Raw genomic sequence first — 26,594 nt, 5'->3', positions numbered from 1 at the left:
TCCCCCCGTCGGAGGTTCGAGTCCTCCCTCGGGCATGGGCGTGTGTGTCATCCTTAGCGTAAGTTAGGTTAAGTTAGATTAAGTACTGTGTTAGCCTAGGGACCGATGACCTCAACATTTTGGTCCCATGGAAACTTATCACCATTAAAAGTATTGTGAAAGAGTGTACGAGTAAGTAACACATTACGGAGAAACGTTCTCAACTACAGAGAGCGCCTCCTATACAGAATAGATGGAGTGTGCCGCAGGGAAGCCTTTCGACTTACGTCGGAGTAGTTGGGTTCTTGACTAAATAGTGAACATCTCTCTGTACAGTGGTGAAGGAAGTATTACTCAAGTGTGTATCATTTTTAGTCAAACGTTCACTGAATGAATAATAGAGTTTCTTCTAAGTAAGTTAATACTGTGAACAACAAATTCCGTGACTGAATATGTGTCCAGGGAGGACAGATTTAGAACACCGGCCTACACCAAGTTCGCGAACGGACGCCGCACATCTGCCTGACCGCCCTTTTCTGGGCAAAGAACATTCTTGGTGAGTACACAGAGTTGCTACACTACACGATCCCGCAGGAAGACAACCGAAGCAACACTGCCGTCTCAGTGTCACAGAGACTGGAGCAGCATACAGTCGTTGAACGAAGATCTTGAACGAGACACTTGCAAGAAAGCCTACCCTCCACTCTCAGCCGCAAGAATTTATTGTCCACCTCACTGACTGTGTGACCACCTCTTGACCATGAAATTTCGCTTTTACGGGCGTTCTATGTGAGAAACTGTACACATTGCGTTTGGCTGCAGCTAAGTTTTAATTTGTTCTCTAAAAGTCACGTGCTGATGTTCCCGATTATCCTATTAACTGGATAAATTGCATTACATTCTACATCTTCAGCAATAACATTTGTGTCGTCTGGGAAGAGAATATATATGAATCATCCGTCTTGTTTTCCATTAATGTTAGTGACGTCTGTAGCATTCATTTCTGCAGTGGTGCGGCAATTAAATGAATGATTTTCAAACTTTTCGCCGTAATAGAAACAAAGATAAATATTTCATGTCACATTTCGTTGCTATCTAATGTTCTCCTCTCCTTAGTAAACTGAGGAAGTGATTCCCTTCATGCTCCTCTCTGTCCGACCAGGCCTTGGAAGCCCAACGGTACCGACCGGCCGCCGTGTCATCCTCTGCCCACAGGAGTCACTGGATGCGGATATGGAGGGGCATGTGGTCAGCACACCGCTCTCCCGGCCGTATGTCAGTTTACGAGACTGGAGCCGCTACTTCTCAACCAAGCAGTTCCTCAGTTTGCCTCACGAGGCCTGAGTGCACCCCGCTAGCCAACAGCGCTTCGGCGATCTGACGGGAACCGGTGTTACCACTGGCGCAAGTCCGTTGGCCCCTTCCTGCTGATTTAATTAATTTTTACGAAAGGTCTCGTAAATTCAAAAAGAAGAAAAAGAAGAAAGAAAACGACGCACCACAAAGGAATTATCCGAATGGGATAGAAATCGGTAGATGTGAGGTATAACTACAGACAAACAGATGATTGCAATTTCAGAAAAATTGGATGATTTGTTCAAAAGAAAGAGCTTCAGAAACTGAATGAGTCAGTAAGGCGGTGGTTCACCTCTGGCCCTTAAGCAACTAGTTATTCAGGTTGGCATTAACTGATAAGACTTGTCGGATGTCCTCCTGATCGGTTATGTATATAATCGGTTATGTATCTATTCCAGTCTTCTATAAGTCCATCTCCCCCTCTCTCCATCCATCTCCTCGCTCTGTCCACCTCCTACATCCCCTACTTTCTTTTTGCCTCCTCCTGCCTCTCTCTCTGACCATTGCCTCCTCACCCTCTCTCTGTCCATCTGTTCGTCCCTCTTCTCTCTGTACATCTGCTCCCCTGTCCATCTTCTCCTTCTCCTTCTGTCCATCTCCTCCTCCCGCCTGTAATCACATCTCCTCCATCCCCTCTCTTTGTCCAACTCTTCTCCCCCTCTCTCTGTCCGTCACTCTCGCTGCGTCATCACCCTCACCCCAATAGGAGGCTGGTGGTTTTTACCGCCACAGTATTTCTCTCCAGATCTTTCCACATCCCACATTTGGTTGCAATAGTTCCAGAGATTTAGGATGAGCTTTTTACTCGTGGATTCGTCCACGTATGCTTGTGCCAAATGTATCTTATTTCTCAGATACTGAACATACTACCTGTTTCTCTAGCGAGTTTCGTCCTGCAATTTCATTTTCACGCATCTCAATATTTATGACGTCGCATCTCCTGAAATGTACAATGATATACTTCTGCCGGCCGTGGTGGTCTAGCGGTTCTAGGCGCTCAGTCCGGAACCGCGCGACTGCTACGGTCGCAGGTTCGAATCCTGCCTCGGGCATGGATGTGTGTGATGTCCTTAGGTTAGTTAGGTTTAAGTAGTTCTAAGTTCTAGGGGACTGATGACCACAGATGTTAAGTTCCATAGTGCTCAGAGCCATTTGAACCATTTTCTAAAGGAACACTGGTGACTGAAAGGAAAAGTATATCCACTGGTATACGTGGATACCATCAGCCAGATGTGTCACAAACACCGTCGGTAGTGAAGAGGTAATAAATTAAAACGTCGTGCTTCATGCGGCGAAAATGTAGTGAGTGATAGACGTTTTTCTTTCATCGCTTTGTGATGGGTTGTCAGCGAGAAGAAGTTTCGTGAAGACTTGAAATTATGTGTACAATTTGTTGCAAGTTACTAATTGCTCTCATTCTCAAATACTGGATGACTACAGTAAGGGTATTCGCACGTCGTGGGCTGCACTGCTTTTTCACCCCACCCCCTGGGTAGGTGTGTGGGTCTTACCAGCACAGCGATTCTTTCCAGACAGTACATGTACCATCAGTCCAGTGGTTTAGGAGGATGTGTAGGAGATACATACATACATGTATACGCTTTTATAATATTTATAGGAGGTACTTGAGTGTATTTGAATTGGTTGTATTTCAACACACGCACAAGTGGAGTTTACGGGTTGGTGACAAGGCGGCACTGCCCTCCTCTGGCGACACAGAGCTGAGCAGCGCCGTCGATACCATGGCTTAGCTTAGCCAGAGGCCAGCGGCCGCCAGCGAGCAAGAGTGGCGTTTCCAAGAGTCTCGTTGCGCCTTGTTACCGTCATAAGGTAAGTGAGATAAAAAGCATTGTAAATGAGCCCTACGAGTAACGTGATGAAAATTTGTCATTTCCCATTCCCATTTTCTGAATGACGAAGGGCGTAATCCGTTAAAACTGTATGCACACATTATTGTCAGTAATAATTCACAAAAATAGAACAGTCCATAGGAGTAAACTACCTTCAATAAATTACGATACAATAAAATTTGCTAATAGCATTAATTAATTTATTTACAAGCCGTAACACGGCAACGGCCTTGCCGCAGTGGATTCACCGGGTCCCCTGATATCACCGAAGTTAAGCGCTGTTGGGCGTGGTCGGCACTTGGATGGGTGACCATCCAGCCGCCATGTGCTGTTGCCAATTTTTCGGGGTGCATTCAGCCTCGTGATGCCAATTGAGGAGCTACTCGACCGAATAGTAGCGGCTTCGGTCAAGAATACCATCATAACGACCGGGAGAGCGGTGTGCTGACCACACGCCCCTCCTATCCGCATCCTCCTCGGAGGATGACTCGGCGGTCGGATGGCCCCGGTAGGCCACTCGTGGCCTGAAGACGGAGTACAAGCCGCAACACGAAATTATTGGAAATTCATCAGCTGTAATATGTCAAATATGTTAGTCTAAACATAAATGTTATTCAGTGTTATTCATTCAGCTTTATGCTCATTAAGTCATAGTCATCTGTGTCTTCGTATTAGCAACTCTCTTGAAGCTGGGATAATCAATCCTGGAACAATCTTCTGTCGTCTGCATTGAATCGTGAACAAACCTGCTACTAAAAGTGAAAAAATTATTTAGAACGAAAAGAGGAAGATAATTACTACGAATTTTTTTGCACCACTGCAAAGCAGAGAGATACAATCAGAATTGTAGGGTTTCGTCGATTTTTATGAAGTTCCAAGACTTGCAGTCTCTGTTAATAAGCCAAAACGACGACGGTACCGAAAAGTCGTGGGCGTGTCTTTCCCGTTATCCTTACATGAACTTTTATGCGAACAGCCTGTTTTCAAAATGCAATCAGCCGGTGACGACGGTAAAAAAGAGCTATAACGTCTTTCTCTTTAAACACTGAAGAACAGTTCAAATGTTCAAATGTGTGTGAAATCTTATGGGACTTAACTGCTAAGGTCATCAGTCCCTAAGCGTACACACTACTTAACCTAGATTATCCTAAGGACAAACACATACACCCATGCCCGAGGGAGGACTCGAACCTCCGCCGGGACCAGCCGCACAGTCCATGACTGCAGCGCCCTAGACCGCTCGGCTAATCCCGCGCGGCACTGAAGAACAGTATCGCTGAAGAAATGCGAAAACCAACTCACTATCTATTCGGCAAACGACAGAGTAAGAGCTATGTATGCTATGCTGGCAAGATAATATAACTGGTAAGAGAAGGCTCGCTCTGTTACAAATGTCTGGAAAGTGTAATGACTAACATTTTTCTCAAATTGTTCAAATGGCTCTGTGCACTATGGGACTTAACATCTGAGGTCATCAGTCCCCTAGACTTAGAACTAGTTAAACCTAACTAACCTAAGGACATCACACACATCCATGCCCGAGGCAGGATTCGAACCTGCCAATGTAGCGGTCGCACGGTTCCAGACTGAAGCGTCTAGAACCGCTCGGCCACACCGGCCGGCAACTTTTTTTTTCATAACGAATGAAATACCAAAATCTTGGGCTTGCCTTGACGCAAACTGCTGCAAACTCCCTCATTGCAATCGTTGAGTGCACTCGGCTGTAAATGCCGACGCAGTCAAGACGACAATTGGCATTTCGTGTTGAAACGCGTCAAGGCAACGAAAGCGGTCGCACAGTGCCTTGCCACCGGCGACAGCGTCCTTTCGTCTCGGCTGCGCTGTTCAGCCAGTCTCCCGTAGCCAACGCATTCGCGATCGTCGATCTAGTTTCCTCCCCAAAAAAGTGACGCTAGTTACTGCCCATATCTGTGACTGTGTGAGCCTAATGCCTGTTTTGCAGCAGCGAAGAATGCCTGTCAGAACCTCCTATCGAACCGCAGCATGTGTAATGGGAGCTACACAACAGCCTAGGCCATGCTTATAGCAGGTTTTTTTTTCCTTTATTGATTTTCAGTTCCCCCAAAGGGGGCGAGCCGGCAGCAGCTTAGTACGCTGCTCTACAGCCTACAGACCTTTTTGAAAACGGAATAAGAAAAGAAACAAGAAAAAACAGGCGATAAAACGGTGACTTAAAGTGTAAATTGGCGGAAAAATGCGGAAAGTTAAAACAGAAAGCAAAGGGGTTGGCAATGTTAATAAAATACACAGGAATCAGACACGTAACATAGTAGACACACAATTAAAAAAAACATGGTGACAGTCTGGTTTCTGGTCGCAAGAGATAAAAAATCACACCCAGCAACAGTGTGATGGCCGTTCGCAACACTTACAAAAAGACACACAACACGGAACACTCACTGTAAAACACTCACTGTAAAACACTGCACGAAAATGGCAGCACAAAGATGACAGTCCCAAGCCAAGGGCAGATGGTGGGGGGGGGGGGGGGGGGAGGGCCTGGAGGAGGGGGAAAAACAAGGAGGGAGGAGAGGAAAAAACGAAAAAGGGGGGGGGAACCAAGGAGGGAGAGGACTCATAAGGGGGGAGAGGGGCAGGGCAGACGCGAGAGGGAATGAGAAAAGGCAGAGGAGGGAAATGCAAAAGGACTCGGGGGAGAGAAGGGGGCAGAGAGAGGGGAGGTGGGGAAAAAAGAGGATGGAAGGAGGGGGAGAGGGAGCCCGGGAAAAGGACAGAGGAAAGGAGGGGGAGTGAGGATCAGAGTTGATGGAGGGAGAGAGGGCATCATCCGGGAGAGGGAGTTGATGGAAGCCACCTTGGGAAAGGAGATGAAGGGTAGGGGGGACACAACAGTGAAGACGTGGCAGGGGGCAGGGACGGGAGAGGAGAGGAGCAACCAGGGGATGAGGGGGTTCAAGGCGGCGGGAGGTGTAGAGTATGCGGATATGTTCGAGGAATAGGAGCAGATGGGGGAAAGGAATGAGGTCATAGAGGACCTGCGTGGGGGACGGGAGGCATATACAGAAGGCGAGGCAGAGTGCATGACACTCAAGGATCTGGAGGGACTTATAGAATTTGGGGGGGGGCAGATATCCAGGTGGGACTGGCATAACAGAGGATGGGACGGATTAAGGATTTGTACGTGTAGAGGATGGTAGAGGGGTGGAACCCCCATGTCCGGCCAGAGAGGAGTTTGAGGAGTCAGAGGCAGTTGTGGGCTTTGGATTGGATGGAGCGGAGATGAGGGATCCAGGTGAGGTGACGGTCAATGGTGAGGCCAAGGTAGGTGAGGGTGGGGGTGAGGCGGACGGGCGCAGACAGTAAGGGAGAAATCCAGGAGCCGGAAGGAGCGAGTGGTACGACCTACGATGATTGCCTGGGTGTTGGAAGGATTGATTTTCAGGAGCCACTGGTTACACCATGCAGCAAAAAGGTCAAGGTGATTCTGAAGAAGGCGTTGGGACCGTTGGAGGGTAGGAGCGAGGGCGAGGAATGCGGTGTCATCGGCATATTGCAAGAGGTGTACTGGTGGGGGGGGGGGGGAGAGGTTGGGGCATATCTGCCGTGGACAAGAGGTAGAGGAGAGGGGAGAGGACAGAGCCCTGGGGCACTTATAGCAGGAACACGATCACGAATTTTAAGCGCTGCAGGTCGTTCAGTAATGAGAGTAATCTACATGAGACTAAGTGATTCGACAATGAAAAGAATGAACACAAGGACAGGTATCTGTGAAAGCACTGTGGGTGCTGAATTGTGCTGTTTGAAGCACGATAAACGCGCATGCCTGCAGTTTGAACGGAATGTGCGACTACTTGTTCCCTCGGCAGCTAGGAGCGTCATCTCCAAGTCAGTACTAACTACCTCAACTGCTCAGTCAATGTACGGCCGTGACTTTGTGAGACTGTACTTTGCGTTTGCGCCCAGCTCTGTATATACATCATGCTTCAGACAAACCGGTTTGCAGCGCAGTGACTTTGTCGCACTTATTTCAAATGCCGCTGCTAACTCGTCTACTTTATTCTCGCTTAAAACCGATGGATTTCTAGTCTTTATTTTGCGTAACATTCATCCAGTCTCTTGAAATTTCTTTGCGTCATACGCTGGTCTGCTTATTACCCACTGTGATACTGGTTCCCAAGTAACGCTAGAGACAACGCTTGTGTCGCACGAGAAACAGCCTGAAGTTTAAAGAGCGGTGAACGGTTACTAATGAAAGCATTTTTAACTTGTAGCACTGGGACATTCGTACGAAAGGAAACTCAAGTGACACAGGAAGGAATACCAGTGACAGTAAGACACAGTATACAGGGTGAGTTAGGAGGAAATTTAGGGTGACAGTGATTCTGAACAAAAAACTTCCTATGGACGTGTGCCCTATTCCGAATGGTTTCCAACATAGTGCGCATTTAATGTACATCGTTATTTATTTTCTGTATTGTTCAGTACATTGTCATTGTTTACAACGTACCACAGTAGTCTAGAGAACAATTTGATATAGGACAACCGCAGTCTATCAAGTTGGAGAACTTCCTCAAATTGGCCTACAAAATGTGCCTAAGCTACAGCGCACCCGTGTCGCACTAGATTTTCAGTGTTCTCCCGCTCTCTTTGTGGAAAATATTTTTTTGCAAGAAATTTAACGTTGTTTAATTTAGCGTGCCACACATTTCCGCTGGAGGGTACGTTTTTCGAGTTATTCAAGAAAAATGAACAAAAATGATATTAAAAGGGTTCTACCTCACAAACATCTGGAATACGTCTGATGTCCATATAACGTTTTTTGTTCAGAATCACTAATACTATTACTCCTCAAAGCATGTACCTTTTCTACTGACCCAACTTGGTTACTACTGTGTCTGGCCGAAATGAATGTGGGCTTGTTAGTTCGACGTTGCTTTTGAACCTCAGTCATCCAGTATTGTACGTTGAGACGTATAATGATAAAACCATGGAAACATTTGACCACACAGAATAGCAAGTTCCACATATAGATGTAGTTTGAACACCTGAGAAGGAAACTCTACCCGTGCTGCAATGGCAGCGAAATATACGCTTCAGTTGAGAGAGTTAAAAACTGTAACTGACTCGTGCTGTTCTGTCACATCACGCTCTCGTGACCTTTTCCTGTTCCGAAACTGACCTGCGTCTGGAGCCTTTTTGATGAAGGCAACATATCATTTCAGGTTAACAGTAAAACGTAAAAGTACAACCGATCTGTTTGCGAAACAGAACAATAATGACGGCAGACAGGAAGTGTTCAGTCATACTGGGAAAGCCACGGAATTTTTTGATGATTCAGGAATAACATTGGACCTATGGAGACGTCGTTTGTAGCAACTCAAAAGGAAATTCTTGTCAGTGCCATTGATGAATAAGGGCATAATAACTCAGAGCTGAATGCCTGATGAACACTGGTAATAATGAATCATTATTCATGGAACACACAGTAACATGTATCATGTAACTACAAAGAATGCTGAAAACTAATGCTCCTGAAATTTTTTTTTCTGTTCTCGATATTGGTTGAGGTATTAGAATCATGTCATGCATATTTCTGGGTCTAGTTTCTCCGCCTCCTCGATTTCTATCTAACCATCTATGGCCGTCCTATCGCCCTCACCCCCACCCTTAAGTACCTTGGCGTCACCCTCGACTGTCGCCTCTCCTGGACCCCCCATCTCTGGACAATCCAAGCCAAGGCACGCTCCCGACTCTGTCTCCTCAAGCTCCTATCCGGCCGTAAATGGGGTCTGGACCCCTCCACCATACTCCACACCTATCAACCCCTCATCCGCCCTATCTTTTGTTACGCCCATCCAGCCTGGATATCCGGCCCCCCTACCTTTCACAAATCCCTTCAGACCCTTGAGCGCCATGCACTCCGCCTTGCCTATCGCATCTGTCTCCCCTCCCCCACGTGGATCCTGTACGATCTCATTCCGTTCCCCCACATCCTCCTTTTCCTTGAAAGGATACGGATCCTGTACACCTCCTGTAAACTCGATCCTCCTCACCCGCTTGTCTCCCCCATCCTCTCCCACCCCCGCCTGCTGCCGTGCCTGTATTCCCACGTCCCACCCGGTCTCCATCTCTCCACCCTCCTTACCCTCTCCCAAGGTGGCTTCCGCCAGCTCCCCCTCCATGATGAGGTCCTCCTCCGCTCTATCTACCTCTCCTATCAACTTTGATCCTCCCCTCCCACTTCCTGTGTCTTTTCCTTTAGGCACCCTCCCTCCCTTCTCTCTCCTTTTGCCCCCATCCCCCCATCTTCCACCCCTCTTCCCCCAGGCTTCCGCTCCCCCTTCCTCCCTTCCCCCTCTCTCCCCTGCCCGTGGCATCTCTGCTCTCCCCTCTCCCTCTCCCAGACCCCCGCTCCTCCTTTCTTGGCAGGTCCCCGGACTCGCACACGCTCAGTGAACATTCGCGCGCCAGAGATCATCGCCATCAGTGTCTCGTGTGTGTGCCTTCGTTTGTGTTTAGTGTTCTTTCGCCATCACGCCATCACTGCTCACGTGTGCCGTCGCAGTCATCCGTGTTATGTGCGCCGTGTCAACTAGTGTTAGTGTTTTTTCTCGTCCAGCGTGAATAGCTCCATGTTTATTGTTTTTCGTGTCTACAATTTTTGCTCGCCGTTTTTATTGTACTATCTGTGCCACCTGTATGTCATATTATTGTACCACCCACGGCTGAAGAGCAGCATACTATGCTGCTCACAGCCCGCCTTGTGTAAGGTGATTAAAATAACAATAAAGAAGAAAAAGGTCTTCGCTGATGAAAGTTACAATTCTCTGTCGCTAGAGGGCTCCGAATTGCCACGTGTCACATCGCGGCATGTAACGCAACTACAGTCAGTTCCACAAGAAAGCGTAGCCGTTATCTGTATGAAAAAAAGACACTGTTATAAAGATATGTTTACATGAAGATACATGTTACTACTAACTGCACAATTCTCTCACAGTCAACCAAATCGCGGCCATTAGCGATTACAGCTGGTCACCTTTCTGGCATGCTTTTCACTACATTTTCTGCATATTCTCTCGTTAACGATCTTTACGTCATTCTGATTTTATATGGCAGCTCCTTCGAATATATACTGACTTTCCTTTATGCTTCATCTTAATATACGACCAAACATTTTCGATCGGATTTACATCCGGATACATTGCAGGCCACTCCATCTTGGACACCCGGTTGTCTTTGTTTCCACGCTGTGCGGAGACGACGGCGACGTTCGGCTCTTGAAGCGTCCAGTTTGCCTCGTTCGAACTAAACAGCTTCTTAACGGACTTCAGAAGCATTTTTGTAAAATATTGCACCATTTTCAGCACTCATTTTAAACTACAACCGACGAAACAAGACTTTCAAGTCTCACACTGTTTATCTATACAATGTACAAAAGCACATTGAGTACAGATCCGAGACCACTAACAGGGATGTCGCTGCGGACGTTACATTTAAAATTATGGCGTGCACTTTCTTGTGGAACTGACTGTTTGTCTGTACCCGAGAAACAGAGAGCTGTAATCGAGTTTCGAAGAATTATTCCACACATTGAGCACACTCTCCTTCAGCATAACAATGCCAGACCACACACGTACTTTGCGAGATCTGCAACAATCCGACGACGTGGGTTCACCGTCATCGATCAAAATGGCTCTGAGCACTATGCGACTTAACTTCTGAGGTCATCAGTCGCTTAGAACTTAGAACTAATTAAACCTAACTAACCTAAGGACACCACACACATCCATGCCCGCGGCAGGATTCGAACCTGCGACCGTAGCGGTCGCTCGGCACCAGACTGTAGCGCCTAGAACCGCACGGCCACTCAGGCCGGCCGTCATCGATCATACTCCATACACTTCCGACTTGGCTCCACCGGATTTTCATCCGTTTTCAAAGCTTAAAGAATGCCTTCGAGGATTTGACTTTGATAGTGAAGAAGAGGAGCAAATAGAGGTGAAGGTGGCTCCGTCAACAAAGTCAAACATTTTTCAGTGGCGGTATCAACAAACTTTGGAGAAATGCTGAGAAATAAATATGCAGATATGAAGAATGAAGATGTAGAATATTAATAACTTTTGCTTTATTTAAAAAGCCCTAAGAGTTTTCACATAAAAATTCGGAGGCATTACTTTTCAGCGCGTCCTGGTAGGCATTGTGGGAAGTTACGCTATTCCACAACTGCTACCAGAAACCACTGTTCATATGTCAGTACGCTGGACATTAACCGGTGCCGTGTGCTGCATACTTGATGAGACATCTCGTTACACATGCACTGGAAGACATCAGCCGACGCGGTGCAACGACCTCCACTACAGCTGAACATGTTCCTATCAGGTTTCTCTGCTGCGTGTTTCTTAACAAATAGGGACATCGATCTTTTATGATGGACGTCGCAGTTTTGCGTGACTGGTTTCTGTAGGTCATGGGACTTGCCACAGCACTTCCGCTCGGGACAGAATATATTCGTGAAATTCCGTATCGACTGGGTGTGGTCTACGTTGCAAGGCGCTGACGTACAGGTCTACTGAAGTAAGAAAGTATACGAATTATCGGCTCAGCGCGCATCTCAGTTTCATTCTCTCGGTGAGTACCAGGTGGTTATAACTAAAGTGCAACACTCACAGAGGTCCATTGTGGACTATAATTGTCGTATGGTGGTGAAACTTGGCAAATATTCTAATGCGTTAATGCTAAACCAATATACACTGTTAAAAAGTTAGTTCCAATTTTTCCCACCAGGTGCAAATGTGGCGCTGTGAATACAAAAACGACTTATTGAAATATTTCCGCCGGCCGCTGTGGCCGAGCGGTTCTACGCGCTTCAGTCCCGAACCGCACTGCTGCTGCGGTCGCAGGTTCGAATCCTGCCAAGGGCATGGATGTGGTTGATGTCCTTAGGTTAGTTAGGTTCAAAAATGGCTCTGAGCACTATGGGACTTAACTTCTGAGGTCGTCTGTCCTCTAGAAGTTAGAACTACTTAAACCTAACTAACCTAAGGACATCACACACATCCATGCCCGATGCCGGATTTGAACCTGCGACCGTAGCGGTCGCGCGGTTCCAGACTGTAGTGCCTCGAACCGCTCCGCCATCCAGGCCGGGGTTAGTTATGTTTAAGTAGTTCTAAGTCTCGGGGACTGATGACCTCAGATGTTAAGTCTCATAGTTCTTAGAGCCATTTGAACCATTTGATTTGAAATATTTCCGTTTGTAATTGATGAGGAACGGGACGTGGGCAGAAAAGGTAAAACAAGGGAGAAAGTCAAAATGTTCATTTTGTCAGTAACCACCGCTTACACAATTTGTTGGGTAAGGGCATCGGAGACGTCGAGTAGATACTGAATCCGTGAAACTACGTGATGAAGCAGAACCGGTGGAATCTTCAGATCAGGTAGAGACCGAACGTGGTCCCTGGTAAATGCGTAATTTTAGATAACACCAGAGCCAAAAGTCTCATGGAGTCAGATCAGCGCAACCACTACGGTCGCAGGTTCGAATCCTGCCTCGGGCATGGATGTGTGTGATGTCCTTAGGTTAGTTAGGTTTAAGTAGTTCTAAGTTCTAGGGGACTGATGACCTCAGATGTTAAGTCCCATAGTGCTCAGAGCCATTTGAACCATTTTTTGACTCAGATCAGGTGATCTTGCTGGTCATGCATCTGGAAAACCTCTGCAAATAACAAGTTCGTGGAAGGTTGCTTTAGGCAGCGACATGAAACGTTACCCTGTCTTTGACGAAAACAGTGGTTTCCACACAGCTGCGGTCTTCCAAAGCAGGAATTACATTTGGTACAAGGAGGTCGCGATAACGTGCGGACGTAACGGTACACCAGACAGACGGTCTTGTTACGTTCTCTTCAAAGAATAACGGACCGAGAACAAAGGTGCTTGTGAATCCACACCACGCAGTCACATACGGCGAGTGCAGTGGCTCTTCGTACAGAACACGCGGTTTTACAGAACCCCAAATTCGGCAGTTCCGCGTCTTCACTGCAGCCTGTAGTTTGAAAGGTGCCTCGTCTGTCCATATAATATTATCCGGCCACTTGTCATCAATTTAGATCCGTGCCAGAAACCGAAAAGCAAATTCAGAACGTTGCTGCAGATTATGATGTTACAGTTGCGCACCGTCTGGATCTTGTACGGTTCCAGTGTAAAACGGATCGCAAAACTTTCCTTACTGCCGGCCATGGGATGGACAATTTTCGTGACACTGCCCGAGCACTAACATTACCCGAGGCACGTGCTGCATGGTCAATCACAGCAACAGCAACCCCGTCAATGACTTCCACTGGGATACGACGCCTTCCTCTCCAATCTCACCGGTGTTTTCGAATTTCGTTATCATCATCTTTAAACCGTTTAACGATATCACGACTCTCCTCAGACCTTTCAGACGGCGATCCTCTCTCAGTGCAGCATTGTAATCGCTGCCGCTCAAATAAACCAGCTTCTCTAGCAGAGTGCGGTCTTTCTTCTCGAAAGCCATATTGTTCACTCACGTTCCGGTTTGTCACATGGGAGTGTGGACGTCATAGCGTAATACAAAGAGTGTACAGCTCTAGATTTGCACTTGGTGGCCACGTCTGGAGCTAATTTGTTTTCAAGCGTAAATCGGTTCCGTATTAACGTATATCTGCTAAGCTTCGCTGCCTTGCGATAATTAATGCCCCCACTGGACCTCCAGTTGAAGCTAAACTTTAATGATGAGCAAGCAATACTTGTCATCTTTCAAGTTCTACACACTGCAGTCAGTTGCTTGAGGTATAATTTCATTGGCAGATTTGGCTTGGAGTTAATACAGCACGAGGCATTTTGCTTCTCCCACATCGAGGTGCCGTACAATGCACTGGGCGTTACTTATGATTACAGTTATAAAGAAGTAGTACTGGAAATACTAACAGTTACATGTGAGTAAAAAATACACTACTGGCCATTAAAATTGCTACACCAAGAAGAAATGCAGATGATAAACGGGTATTCATTGGACAAATATATTATACTAGAACTGACATGTGATTACATTTTCACGCAAATGGTTCAAATGGCTCTGAGCACTATGGGACTCAACTGCTGAGGTCATTAGTCCCCTAGAACTTAGAACTAGTTAAACCTAACTAACCTAAGGACATCACAAACATCCATGCCCGAGGCAGGATTCGAACCTGCGACCGTAGCGGTCTTGCGGTTCCAGACTGCAGCGCCTTTAACCGCACGGCCACTTCGGCCGGCCATTTTCACGCAATTTGGGTGCATAGATCCTGAGAAATCAGTACCCAGAACAACCACCTCTGACCGTAATAACAGCCTTGATACGCCTGGGCATTGAGTCAAGCAGAGCTTGGATGGCGTGTACAGGTTCAGTCGCCCATGCAGCTTCAGCACGATATGACAGTGCATCAAGAGTAGTGACTGGCGTATTGTGACGAGTCAGTTGCTCGGCCACCATTGACCAGACGTTTTCAGTTGGTGAGAGATCTGGAGAATGTGCTGGCCAGAACAGCAGTCGAACATTTTCTGTATCCAGAAAGCCCCGTACAGGACCTGCAACATGCGGTCGGGCATTATCCTGCTGAAATGGTTTCGCAGGGATCTAATGAAGGGTAGAGCCACGGGTCGTAGCACATCTGCAATGTAACGTCCACTGTTCAATGCGAACAGGAGGTGACCGAGACGTGTAACCAATGGCACCCCATACCATCACGCCGGGTGATACGCCAGTATGGCGATGACGAATACACGCTTCCAATGTGCGTTCACCGCGGTGTGGCCAAACACGGATGCGACCATCATGATGCTGTAAACGTGACCTGGATTCATCCGAAATAATGACGTTTTGCCATTCGTGCACCCAGGTTCGTCGTCGAGTACACCATCGCAGGCGCTCCTGTCTGTGATGCAGCGTCAAGGGTAACCGCAGCCGTGGTCTACGAGCTGATAGTCCATGCTGCTGCAAACGTCGTCGAACTGTTCGTGCAGATGGTTGTTTTGCAAACGTCCCCAACTGTTGAGTCAGGGATCGAGACGTGGCTGCACGATCCGTTACAGCCATGCGGATAAGATGCCTGTCATCTCGACTGCTAGTGATACGAGGCCGTCGGGATCCAGCATGGTCTGCTAACAGTCATTGGATCTCGACCAACGCGAGCAGCAATGTCGTGATACGATAAACCGCAATCGCGATAGGCTACAATCCGACCTTTATCAAAGTCGGAAACGTGATGGTACGCATTTCTCCTCCTTACACGAGGCATCACAACAACGTTTCACCAGGCAACGCCGGTCAACTGCTGTTTCTGTATGCGAAATCGGTTGGATACGTTCCTTATGTCAGCACAAAATAGGTGTCGCCACCGGCGCCAACCTTGTGTGAATGCTCTGAAAAGCTAATCATTTGCGTATCACAGCATCTTCTTCCTGCCGGTTAAATTTCGCGTCTGTAGCACGTCATCTTCGTGGTGTAGCAATTTTAATGGCCAGTAGTGTAAGTGTGCGAATTTAATCCGGGATTTAACAACGGCAAGCTAGCTAAAGCAGTCATAGCAGCGGTAAGCTGCGAACCGGTTGCTGACTCTAGAAAATGTGTGTGTGTGTGTGTGTGTGTACACATGCCACAGTCATGGGGAGAGAGAGAGAGGAGTGGGGAGGGGTGAGGGATGGAAGGGTGGGGGGGGGGGGCTCCGAGTGGCCGCGTCCTCCAGGGCCGGTTCCGGCGACCTCGCAGCCACTGTGCCAACGGCCGCGGCCGCGGCGCGCGACCCTGTCTGCTACCACACTGGGCCAACGGCCGCCCAAACAAGCCGCGTCTTGCAGGCGCGCCTTCCAAAACGAAGCCGCGCCGTCTGCTCCGTCCTCTGTGCACGTGCCGACGGCCCAAAATCACTTTCTAATGATGTGCTACTCTATCGATCTTTTACTCATTGCCTGCTATTCAATCTGTTTATTGAGCAGGCAGTAAAGGAAACAGAAGAAAAATTTGGAGTAGGAATTAAAATCCATGGAGAAGAAATAAAAACTTTGAGGTTCGCCGATGACATTGTAATTCTGTCAGAGACAGCAAAGGACTTGGAAGAGCAGTTGAACGGAATGGACAGTGTCTTGAAAGGAGGGTATAAGATGAACATCTACAAAAGCAAAACGAGGATAATGGAATGTAGTCGAATTAAGTCGGGTGATGCTGAGGAATTAGATTAGGAAATGAGACACTTAAAGTAGTAAAGGAGGTTTGCTATTTGGGGAGCAAAATAACTGATGATGGTCGAAGTAGAGAGGATATAAAATATAGACTGGCAATGGCAAGGAAAGCGTTTCTGAAGAAGAGAAATTTGTTAACATCGAGTATTGATTTAAGTGTTAGGAAGTCGTTTCTGAAAGTATTTGTATGGAGTGTAGCCATGTATGGAAGTGAAACGAGGACGATAAATAGTTTGGACAAGAAGAGAATAGAAGCTTTCGAAATGTGGTGCTACAGAAGAATGCTGAAGATTAGATGGGTAGATCACATAACTAATGAGGAGGTATTGAATAGAATTGGGGAGAAGAGGAGTTTGTGGCACAACTTGACAAGAAGAACGGACCGGTTGCTAGGGCATGTTCTGAGGCATCAGGCGATCACAAATTTAGCACTGGAGGGCAACGTGGAGGGTAAAAATCGTATAGGGAGACCAAGAGATGAATACATTAAGCAGATTCAGAAGGATGTAGGTTGCAGTAAGTACTTGGAGATGAAGAAGCTTGCACAGGATAGAGTAGCATGGAGAGCTGCATCAAACCAGTCTCAGGACTGAAGACCACAACAACAACAGACGCTGGACTCTTCACGGTGCAGTATGCACTTTATTCTCATCCTTTCCCTGAAACCACGGCCAAACAAACACGTAAGAAGTACTGATCCAGTACTACGTCGTAAGGATCACGAAGATAAGAGAAATTAGGGCTTAGACCGTCGTTTTTCCTTTACACTATTTGCGAGTGAAACAGGAAAAGAAATGACTGAAAGCAGTACAAGGTATGCACCGTACTATGACTTTGGGAGTGGGTATATGGATGGTGATTTATATTCCTGAGTTTGCGGTACTGGACTCATACTCTGGTGGGATGGTTTTCAAATACCCACCCGGGCAGCAAAAATGGACTCTTTGGTGGTTCGTGCAATTGCTGGAATGGTCCTTTTAAAATCTTCACCAGCGATTACTTTTCTGCAGCCTTAGCGAGCTTTAAGAAGTACGCTGTGCGTACACTATCTGGTTAAAAGTATTCAGGCAGCTCTATGTGAACAATAGGGTGTATCCACCTTTCGCTGTGTGCCGCCTCCTTCGTTGTTGTACGTGCGTGTGAATTAATAGCGGCGGTTGTTTCTTAGCCGAGCGTATCTCAGGTTTCCGATAAGGAGAACAGCAAAAGAATGGTACATTATTCTATTATTAATCTGTTTAAATGAATTTGTCACTGTAATGTTAAATTCTGCAGCCTGCGCGTATTCGCTATGAAACACACGTAAGCAGTGCTATACAAGAAGGTGTACTGAAATCAAAATTAGTTTTCAAAATATTTTGTTAATTTTTTTTCGGTCACTCAGATTAAAAGGCTCCGAAAGCAGAGAGCTTCACTGCAGATTTAAACGCAGCAAAAGCGACGTCGATAAACAAATTCCGAACAAAGCCGAAATCAAACGAAAGAAAACAATGCTTGAGGCGTTCAACGAATTCCAAAGTAAGGTTCTATCCGCCGATCTGAGGGAAAACCTGATTTTAAATCAGTAAACGGAACAAAGCTACCTCTTCGAGAATTCAGTGACCATAATGACATCGAAATGCATGATGACCCAGAGAAGGTCGAAATATTAAACTCCTTCTCTTAAATTTGGTTCACTGACCAAGATCGTACTGAGATCCCTCCTTTTTAGTCATTCTGTGAACGTCAGCACGACAGATATCGAAATAAGAGACTGCTGGATAGAAAATCATCTGAAATCACTTAATAGAAGAAAGGTGACTGGACCTGCTTGGTTAGCTAACGATTCTATCTAAAGGGTGCGAAAGAAACTTGATGTGTGCACGTCGACCTAGCGGTTATAGATCCCGTCTGGCGAGGCACTGGAAGAGAGGGTGAACACAGAGCCGCTAAGGAGGCGTGAGTCGTGCATGCACTGTGTTTGGTAGCACGCTGGGCGCCAGTATAAGCTGGCAGCTGAGACTGTTGGTACTGACGTTGGTGATTCTGATGTTCATTGGTTGACGGGAGTCTGAGTGGACAGCCTTGTGTCTGCTCACGACGGCGTTGGAACCATGGATAATTTTTTTTGGGTAAGCAATAATTTCAGTACTTGAATTGTGTGGTAACAACGCGATTTGATGTATTGCTGGCTCTTGTTGCCTCATTCGAAATTCTCGTCAGCTACTTCAGTCTGTGCTACGGGTACTGCCAACTGCCAGTCCTGAACGAATCCCTTAGTAGTGAAATGCCCGTGTTTTGATGGTTTATCAAGTGTGGTTAAATTTTTATTTTATTTACTGGACCAATTGGTTGCTTGAAGTTTTCCAGGCCATAGTTTAAATTGTCGTTATTGTCTGGCCTGTATTGCCTGAAGGACGTGTGAACATGCTTTTGAGGCTTGTTGAATTACGTCATATGTTTGTGTGTTTTAGAAGTTTGTGTTGTTACTTTGTGTTGTCTCCCGTGTGTACAAAGACCTGCCTGAGGAGACTGGCGAGCTGGGCCTGTTGATTGTTGGAGAGTAAAAGGGCTCGTACCAAGAGCGGCAGTTCATGTGTAACGAAGGGAAAGCTGTGTAAGCCTGCTTTAAGTGCACGCCTCCAATTATAACCATTATCTCTTGATGCATTTGTAGTTGTGTGAGTGGTGGCTTAATTTTAAAACCACGAGTTTGTTTAATGATCCTGTGTTGAACCATAGCAGAAGTTAACTCTAAAGTCATTTACTTGTCAGCTTCAATTTGTTTTTGAGATTTCTGTATTTAATTAGAGTAATGTTTTTATGAGAAACTTTGTCTTAAAATTTTATGCTCTGTGCCGTTTTTCTTTTTAATAAGTACTAAGGAATGAGACTTCCTCAGAGAGTTATATTGTAATAAAGTGAATCATGTTTGAGAATCGTGGCCTAGTCCTTTCATTAACTGAACGTTTTCTGTGCTAGCGTAAAGTTGCGCTACAAAAGTGCACCAGTTCTTGCAGTCGTCTACCGTAGCTTTCTGAAGGAAGGAAGTTTTTCAAGTGATTGGAAGATTGCGCGGCCAGTTTCCGCTTACAAGAAGGGCCGACGAACAGGCTGCAATGATGACGTAACGCTGTTGTTGTGTTGTGGGGCACGCACTATACTTTTATATTATGACCTTCCTCGAGAAAAAAAAAATCTCCTCTGTATTAATCAACAAGAATTTCTCAAATAACGCTCGTGTGAAACCCAGAGAACCAGAAGACGCCCAAGTTGAAATCGAGTTTCATCTTTTCCAGAAGGCCTTCGATACAGTTCAATAGTGTCACCAAATGGACAAAATTATTTATATGGAAATAAATTTTTAATGCAATACATTTTGAACTCGGACTAAAAGTATAAAATTATTTCTCGTAGCCCAATACAGATTTCTAAACCCAGTCCTGAAAATTTGTAATTGTGAATTTTTAATAGCTGTGGATATACTTGTAGGATTTAAAATGAAAAACGTGGACCGCATGCAACACATAACTGATGCGTGAATAGTTCACCTCCTTACTGTTGTCTATTGCATTCTCCCCAAGCCTTTCGTTTCAATTATTGCAAAAATTTTCGCAGCTATTTAAATTTCACAATGACAAATTTTGAGGACTATCTGTATGGATCTACGAATACGTATGGGGCTAGGAGAAATTATTTTACATTTTTTAGTCAAATTTAAAAACGTGTGAAATTAAAAATGTAATTATATATAAATCATTATTTTCCGCTATTTAATATTGTATGTGTGAAATTGTTCAGTGTATTTTAAACATATTGGTGGAACTGTAAGAGACATGTGTTAAAATTTCAAGTTTATTTAACTGTCTTTTAACCCAATAATATCTAAAATAGAATAGTGTATACCTACCAACGAGTAATATATCGATCTGTTTGATAGTTATTTCCCTCAAAAGTAAAATAAAGAAGCAAGCAAAATTAATTTCACAGGATTTTTTATAAGATTCCCATTTAAATTTTAATTTTTTTTAAATACTTGCAGCTTCATCCTTGTACGCATACATTGCACACATCTCCTCTTTCAGTGTAAGCAGTTATGTACGCAGGTAGATACATCCAGCTAGGGAAATCAAAAGTTACAGGATTGCTTTACTGCATGCAATTTCGGTCTCGCGAAAAGGGCGTAAGATCTGTTCGGATGTGTTGCTAGAAGCTGGCTAATGCGGGATGCCTGCACTACCACCGCTTCGGCCGTAGAGAACAGACACACATTTACAACTTCAGGACAATGACGTCCAGTATTCCACAGTAGACTTAGGCTGCATGTCACAGATTCTTATAACGACATGATTATTAGAGTAGATGTATCAAATAGATGCTTATAATAAATAATCATTATTTACGACAGGCTGTTGCGGCTTTATCGCCATTTTCAAGTACTACCGATTGCAATTTTGGTGAGAACAGATATGGATGTCAGTGTCATTTATATTAAAGTAGTTGTATTGTACTCACGTCTAGATTGTGTGGCGTCCCTATTGCGTCCTTAGTGAATTGTCTTAGAATTGTCACTGTTTTAATAAGACGGTAAATGATGTCAAGATGTTGAAAATAAAATGTCGGTTACGATGTGACCGTAGCCTCACAGCTCCACTCTCACGACGCTATGTGTTTACAAAGATCGTCCAGATGAACAGCGGCATCATTTTATTAACTAAAATTTGATACGACTGTGTCTCGTTGTTGCATATGTTGCTTCCGATCTACCCATTTTCATGCCCTAAAAGTTTAATAAAGTTTTTGAGGTAGTACTTGTATCTAAATTCTGTATGTTCGTTTAATATTTCTTGTGTACATATAGGATTCTAATTCTTCAAGAATGTTCATTCTGAAACCTTTTGGTATTCTGTGCAGAATCTGTAGTGCATTCTCCATCGTGTAAGCAGTGTGATTTTGATTTTTCAAGTGTAGAAAGAAGCTCGACTGATCGTATTCACTCTCTCTAATGTGTTCTTTATATATTACGTTACGATTTCTTCCTGTTTGGCCAATGTAAAAGCTGTTACGGCTGCCACATGTGATTTTATATATCTCTGGGTTATCATATCTCGATGTTCTAGTGATGGCGGAACGTAATTACATTGAAAGGTTGTTGTTGGTTCCAAAGGTTAGTTGAATAATTGTGGCTTTAAAAAAGTCTATTAATTCTGTTGGAGATTCTACCTAGGTATTTGTAGTATAATTTTGTGATTATGTTGGGGTCAAAATCATTTGTATAGCCGATATAACGTAATCACAAAACTATACAACAAATATAAAATACCAAATCAGAACACAAAGATTGTCTTCAGAGTCGGCGGTTTTCTACAGCCAACGAAATATCGTTTTCGTCGGATGGAGTAGGCAATGTTACAAACTGCTGGATCAAATGCATCAAGAAAGACGAAAACCATGTAGAAAAGCTATGTTCTTGATCGAGCACGAATTTTCCACAAATTAAATTAGGAAATGATATTATTTTTGTCATCACATTTCAGTTTCGTTGCCACTGTACACGGTGACCACAGCTCATTTGGACTGACTCTTTTGTTTGCAGGTGGAAAAGCACTAATTGATCGTAATGTTTATTTACGTTTTAATAGACAACTTATGTTCTGAAGATGCAAATCAGAAGCATCAGAATATGAAACAAAGCTTTGGGTCCTGCTTTATGTCAACATGTAGAAATGACTCCAGAGTATACTAAGACGGCTCTATAGCTTTTAAGTCTGGCATAATCGTCCTCAAAATACACTTTTCCATTGTCAGCACAATATGTCTGAAAGTGAAACAGACAGAAGTTTCGTCGCTACTAATGCGCAGGTCATCCCTCGCGGGGCTTCGTCCTGTCACCGTGTCCACACGATGACAGAAGCGTTGGGGAGTCACTGTTTACTGTGCGTGTCCCACATGTCAACGAATTTGATCGGACCCGTACCTAAGCTACGAAACTTACATCGACTGTGTTCCACATCTGTTCATCTGGACCGATGTTAGTCGACTTCCGTGGCCAGTACATTCTTCTCCAGGGAGTCATGTATGTTGTTTCTCAAGTCAACAATCCTCTCTCTCAACACATACTAATTCTATTGAGATGAATGAGGTGTCTGATGCCAGGCATTCCAGGAGTCCCCTTTTACCTCACATAAGAGGTTCCATATTTTCAGAAGCGCCCGTGTTGGGACGTTTCGTGATCATCATCCCAGACGAGGTGACTGTTGGCTGTCAATCGAGCACCCAGTGACGGCGCCCTTCAGCCCACGCCAGTCTCTGTGTCTTGTGGCGTGTGGTTAGCTGCGGCACCTGTGCGACACGGCGACGTCCGCAGTCATTGTTTAACAAGGTAACCTCCCCATCGCACCCCCCTCAGATTTAGTTATAAGTTGGCACAGTGGATAGGCCTTGAAAAACTGAACACAGATCGATCGAGAAAACAGGAAGAAGTTGTGTGGAATTATGAAAAAAATAAGCAAAATATACAAACTGAGCAGTCCATGTGAACATAGGCAACATCAAGGTGGAACGCCGGAGCGCCGTGGTCCCGTGGTTAGCGTGAGTAACTGCGGAACGAGAGGTCCTTGGTTCAAGTCTTCCCTACGCTGAAAATTTTACTTTCTTTATTTTCGCAAAGTTATGATCTGTCTGTTTGTTCATTGATGTCTCTGTTCACTGTAATACGTTTAGTGTCTGTGTTTTGCGACCGCACCGCAAAACCGTGCGATTAGTCGACGAAAGGACGTGCCTCTCCAATGGGAACCGAAAAACATTTGATCGCAAGGTCATTGGTCAACCGATTCCTCCACAGGAAAACACGTCAGATATATTCTATACGACACTGGTGACGGCATGTGCGTCACATGACAGGAATATGTTGTCGACCCACCTAACTTTTACACTTAGCGAATGGGTAAAAAGATTCTTCTACCTTGTCCGATTTAGGTTTTCTTGTGGATGTGATAATCACTCCCAAAAAAGTGATGAAAACAAAAAATTAAACTTTTCACTCGAGGGAAGACTTGAACGTAGGATCTATCGTTTCGTAGCTGCTCTCGCTAACCACGGGACCACGGCACTTCTTGATTCGTGTTGTCCTTGATGTTGCATATCTTCGCATGGACTACTCAGTTTTTATATTTTACTAATTTTTTTCACAGTTCCATACAACTTCTTCCTGTTTTCTCGATTGATCTGTGTTCAGTTTTTCAAGGCCTATCCACTGTGCCAACTTATAACTAAATCTGAGGGGGGTACGATGGGGAGGTTCCCTTGTAAGAAACGATCTTGCATGGTTTGTCTGTCAGTATGAGGCTGTTGTTGTGCGCCGTTGACCGACGTCTTTTTCATAAACGATAAGGAAGGTGAAACACCCTTAAATGCTGAGAAAAAAGACGCTAACCTAGTAAGGAAACGTACCACTTTGCTGTCCCAAGATCATTTTTAAGCATGTTTTGCTCCACTCCTACTAAGCGAAATTTTAGGGCTACTGCTAATTCAGATTGTTGAAGTACATGTTGCAGACTTCCGACCACCACACAGTAGCTGAAGACACGGACTGCTCTGCCGCACACTTACCACCCTGTTCTGCAGCCACACGTGGTGGTCGTACGGCCAGGAGCCGCCCAGCTGCTCCGGCAGCTGCGACGCCTCCACGTGCTTGTGCAGCTTCGACAGCGGCAGTGCGATCACCTGAAAACACGCAAAAGACAGTGGCTCTTCAGTCCGTGTGTGTCAGTAACTCTCTGCACTAAAAGCTAGCTGACCTCTTCTTAAGGCAAACTAAGTTTTAAAGTAAACTGTCTCTCACATGGACGTTATCTTCCTGCTGTTAACTGTAACATTTTTGATTTTCGACACTTAGGTCACTGTCAAGTGCTGCTGCAACACGAGCACAACTGTTAAGCGTGTCTTAAGATGTGACACTGGAAACATTACATCGAAAGCTCGAACTATTATGTCAGTACTTACAGAACAGTGCCATAAAGTAAGTCAGAAATATACGGCCGTTTTACAAACAGCGAAATATTCGACGCACTTGTCAAGAATATACCGAAATATCTGTGTAACAGGATTTTTATATGAAGGCGAATCATGATGCCATCTAGACTTGTCTGACAATGAGCTTGGAGTATCTCGATGTTTGTGTAATGGTCAGATATCTTTGATTTGTGCTAAGGCAGTGTCTTTTAAGTAGTTACATATTAGTTCGAGTATTATACATAATGTCTTCGACAACTGAATTGTGTACTGAAAAATAAAACATGACAGTTAACGGCGGACACATGATGTCATTCACAAAACTGATTTTGACTGTGGGCTATGGTATGAAGATTAGCGTCTCGAAAACGAAAGTAATGTCAGTGGGAAAAAAATATAAACGGATTGAGTGCCAAATAGGAGGAACAAAGTTAGAACAGGTGGACGGTTTCAGGTACTTAGGATGCATATTCTCACAGGATGGCAACATAGTGAAAGAACTGGAAGCGAGGTATAGCAAAGCTAATGCAGTGAGCGTTCAGCTACGATCTACTCTCTTCCGCAAGAAGGAAGTCAGTACCAAGACTAAGTTATCTGTGCACCGTTCAATCTTTCGACCAACTTTGTTGTATGGGAGCGAAAGCTGGGTGGATTCAGGTTACCGTATCAATAAGGTTGAGGTTACGGATATGAAAGTAGCTAGGATGATTACAGGTACTAGTAGATGGGAACAATGGCAGGAGGGTGTCCACAATGAGCAAATCAAAGAAAAACTGGGAATGAACTCTATAGATGTAGCAGTCAGGGCGAACAGGCTTAGATGGTGGGGTCATGTTACACGCATGGCAGAAGAAAGGTTACCCAAGAGAGCAGTAGAAGGTAGGAGGAGTCGGGGTAGACCAAAGAGAAGGTACCTGGATTCGGTTAAGAATGATTTTGAAGTAATAGGTTTAACATCAGAAGAGGCACCAATGTTAGCACTGAATAGGGGATCATGGAGGAATTTTATAAGGGGGACTATGCTCCAGACTGAACGCTGAAAGGCATAATCAGTCTTAAATGATGATGATGATGTGGACCCCAAGCACTGTAAATAATTATCTGTCGCAAACTATGAAACAAGAACAAAATCACGAGATTCTTTCAAAATGTTACTGCTTACGGTAATAAAATTGTTCAGGTCGTTCCCGTATGCAAGAAATGAGCTTTGACGGAAGCGGGTTGAGCTGATGTCGGGGTCTCTGTTTGCCATCGTGGGAAAAACTATAGTGAATGTGGCTGTTCGTTGCTTTCCTCGTCCGTGATACAAAGTGTAAGGTATGCAACAATGTCTTGTGGCTCTAGTGCGGATTCTTTTGCAATGCACTCCTGTATTTGTCCTTTTATGGATGAAGCGAAGGGAGAATGACGTACTTGGTGCCGGCACATACCCTAGTCTTTTAAAGGAGCACAAACGCCCCAATCCGACGGACAGACCACCGTCAATTATGCCGTCAAGGATGTGACTCTGTGGTGTTTGGTGGTCAGAAACCTAACGCTACCGTCTCTCTTTCCCTTGTCGTCTACACAATGGTGCGAGATCAAGCAGGAGTTGTGCGACACAAACGAAAGTTGGTAGGCGTGTTTCTACATCTGACAAGGGGAGGCCACCAATTGTGAAATTCAGATTCGATTCATACTGCACTTAATAAAAGCTCATAGCCAGAGGTGTAATGTTCGAAGCACGAAGATGCACTTCTCAGCCGTTGTCGAGAAAATCGAGAGTTAAAAGAAACCGCTGCGGTGAAATACTCTCGACGATTAACAATTTTCTACAGCGTCGTAGCGCAGCGGTAAGCGCTCGGGTTCGTAATCCGAAGGTCGCCGGATCGAATTTCGCGCCATGCAATTTTATTTTGTTATTAGTTTTTTGTAATTCAAATATATATATATATATATAAACCATTAATGAATTGCTTATGAATGTTGGTGAAGGCGGATCGCTCTCCAATTGTACCGCCTCCATTTTTCCGTTTGTTTAACAGGGTGTACCAAAGTTCTCACGTCCGCACCGATTTTCGACGATGTTATAAGTTGCGCAAGGGACCGCATCTACCTTCTTTCGAAGTCAGCAGGCAACTACGCGGCCGGCCGAAGTGGCCGTGCGGTTAAAGGCGCTGCAGTCTGGAACCGCAGGACCGCTACGGTCGCAGGTTC

At 45.2% G+C, this 26,594-nt stretch overlaps 1 protein-coding gene across 1 annotated transcript in view; it reads right to left on the bottom strand.

Annotated features, from left to right (window-relative positions):
- The window catches only part of LOC126481729 (SEC14 domain and spectrin repeat-containing protein 1), a 163,557-nt gene extending 137,907 nt beyond the window's left edge, over nucleotides 1-25,650 (bottom strand). Inside the window, exons 1-2 of the mRNA XM_050105682.1 lie at nucleotides 25,561-25,650; nucleotides 23,997-24,110 (exon numbers count right to left, since the gene is read on the bottom strand). Coding sequence (XP_049961639.1) covers nucleotides 23,997-24,110; nucleotides 25,561-25,650 — 204 coding nt within the window. The remainder of the gene's footprint in view (nucleotides 1-23,996; nucleotides 24,111-25,560) is intronic.
- Nucleotides 25,651-26,594: the final 944 nt, after the last annotated feature.

This window comes from Schistocerca serialis, chromosome 5, assembly GCF_023864345.2.
Source record: "Schistocerca serialis cubense isolate TAMUIC-IGC-003099 chromosome 5, iqSchSeri2.2, whole genome shotgun sequence".
Classification (NCBI taxonomy): Eukaryota; Metazoa; Arthropoda; class Insecta; order Orthoptera; family Acrididae; genus Schistocerca; species Schistocerca serialis.
The sequence above is the reverse complement of the archived record's forward strand: the minus strand, read 5'-3'. Positions and strand labels throughout refer to the sequence as shown.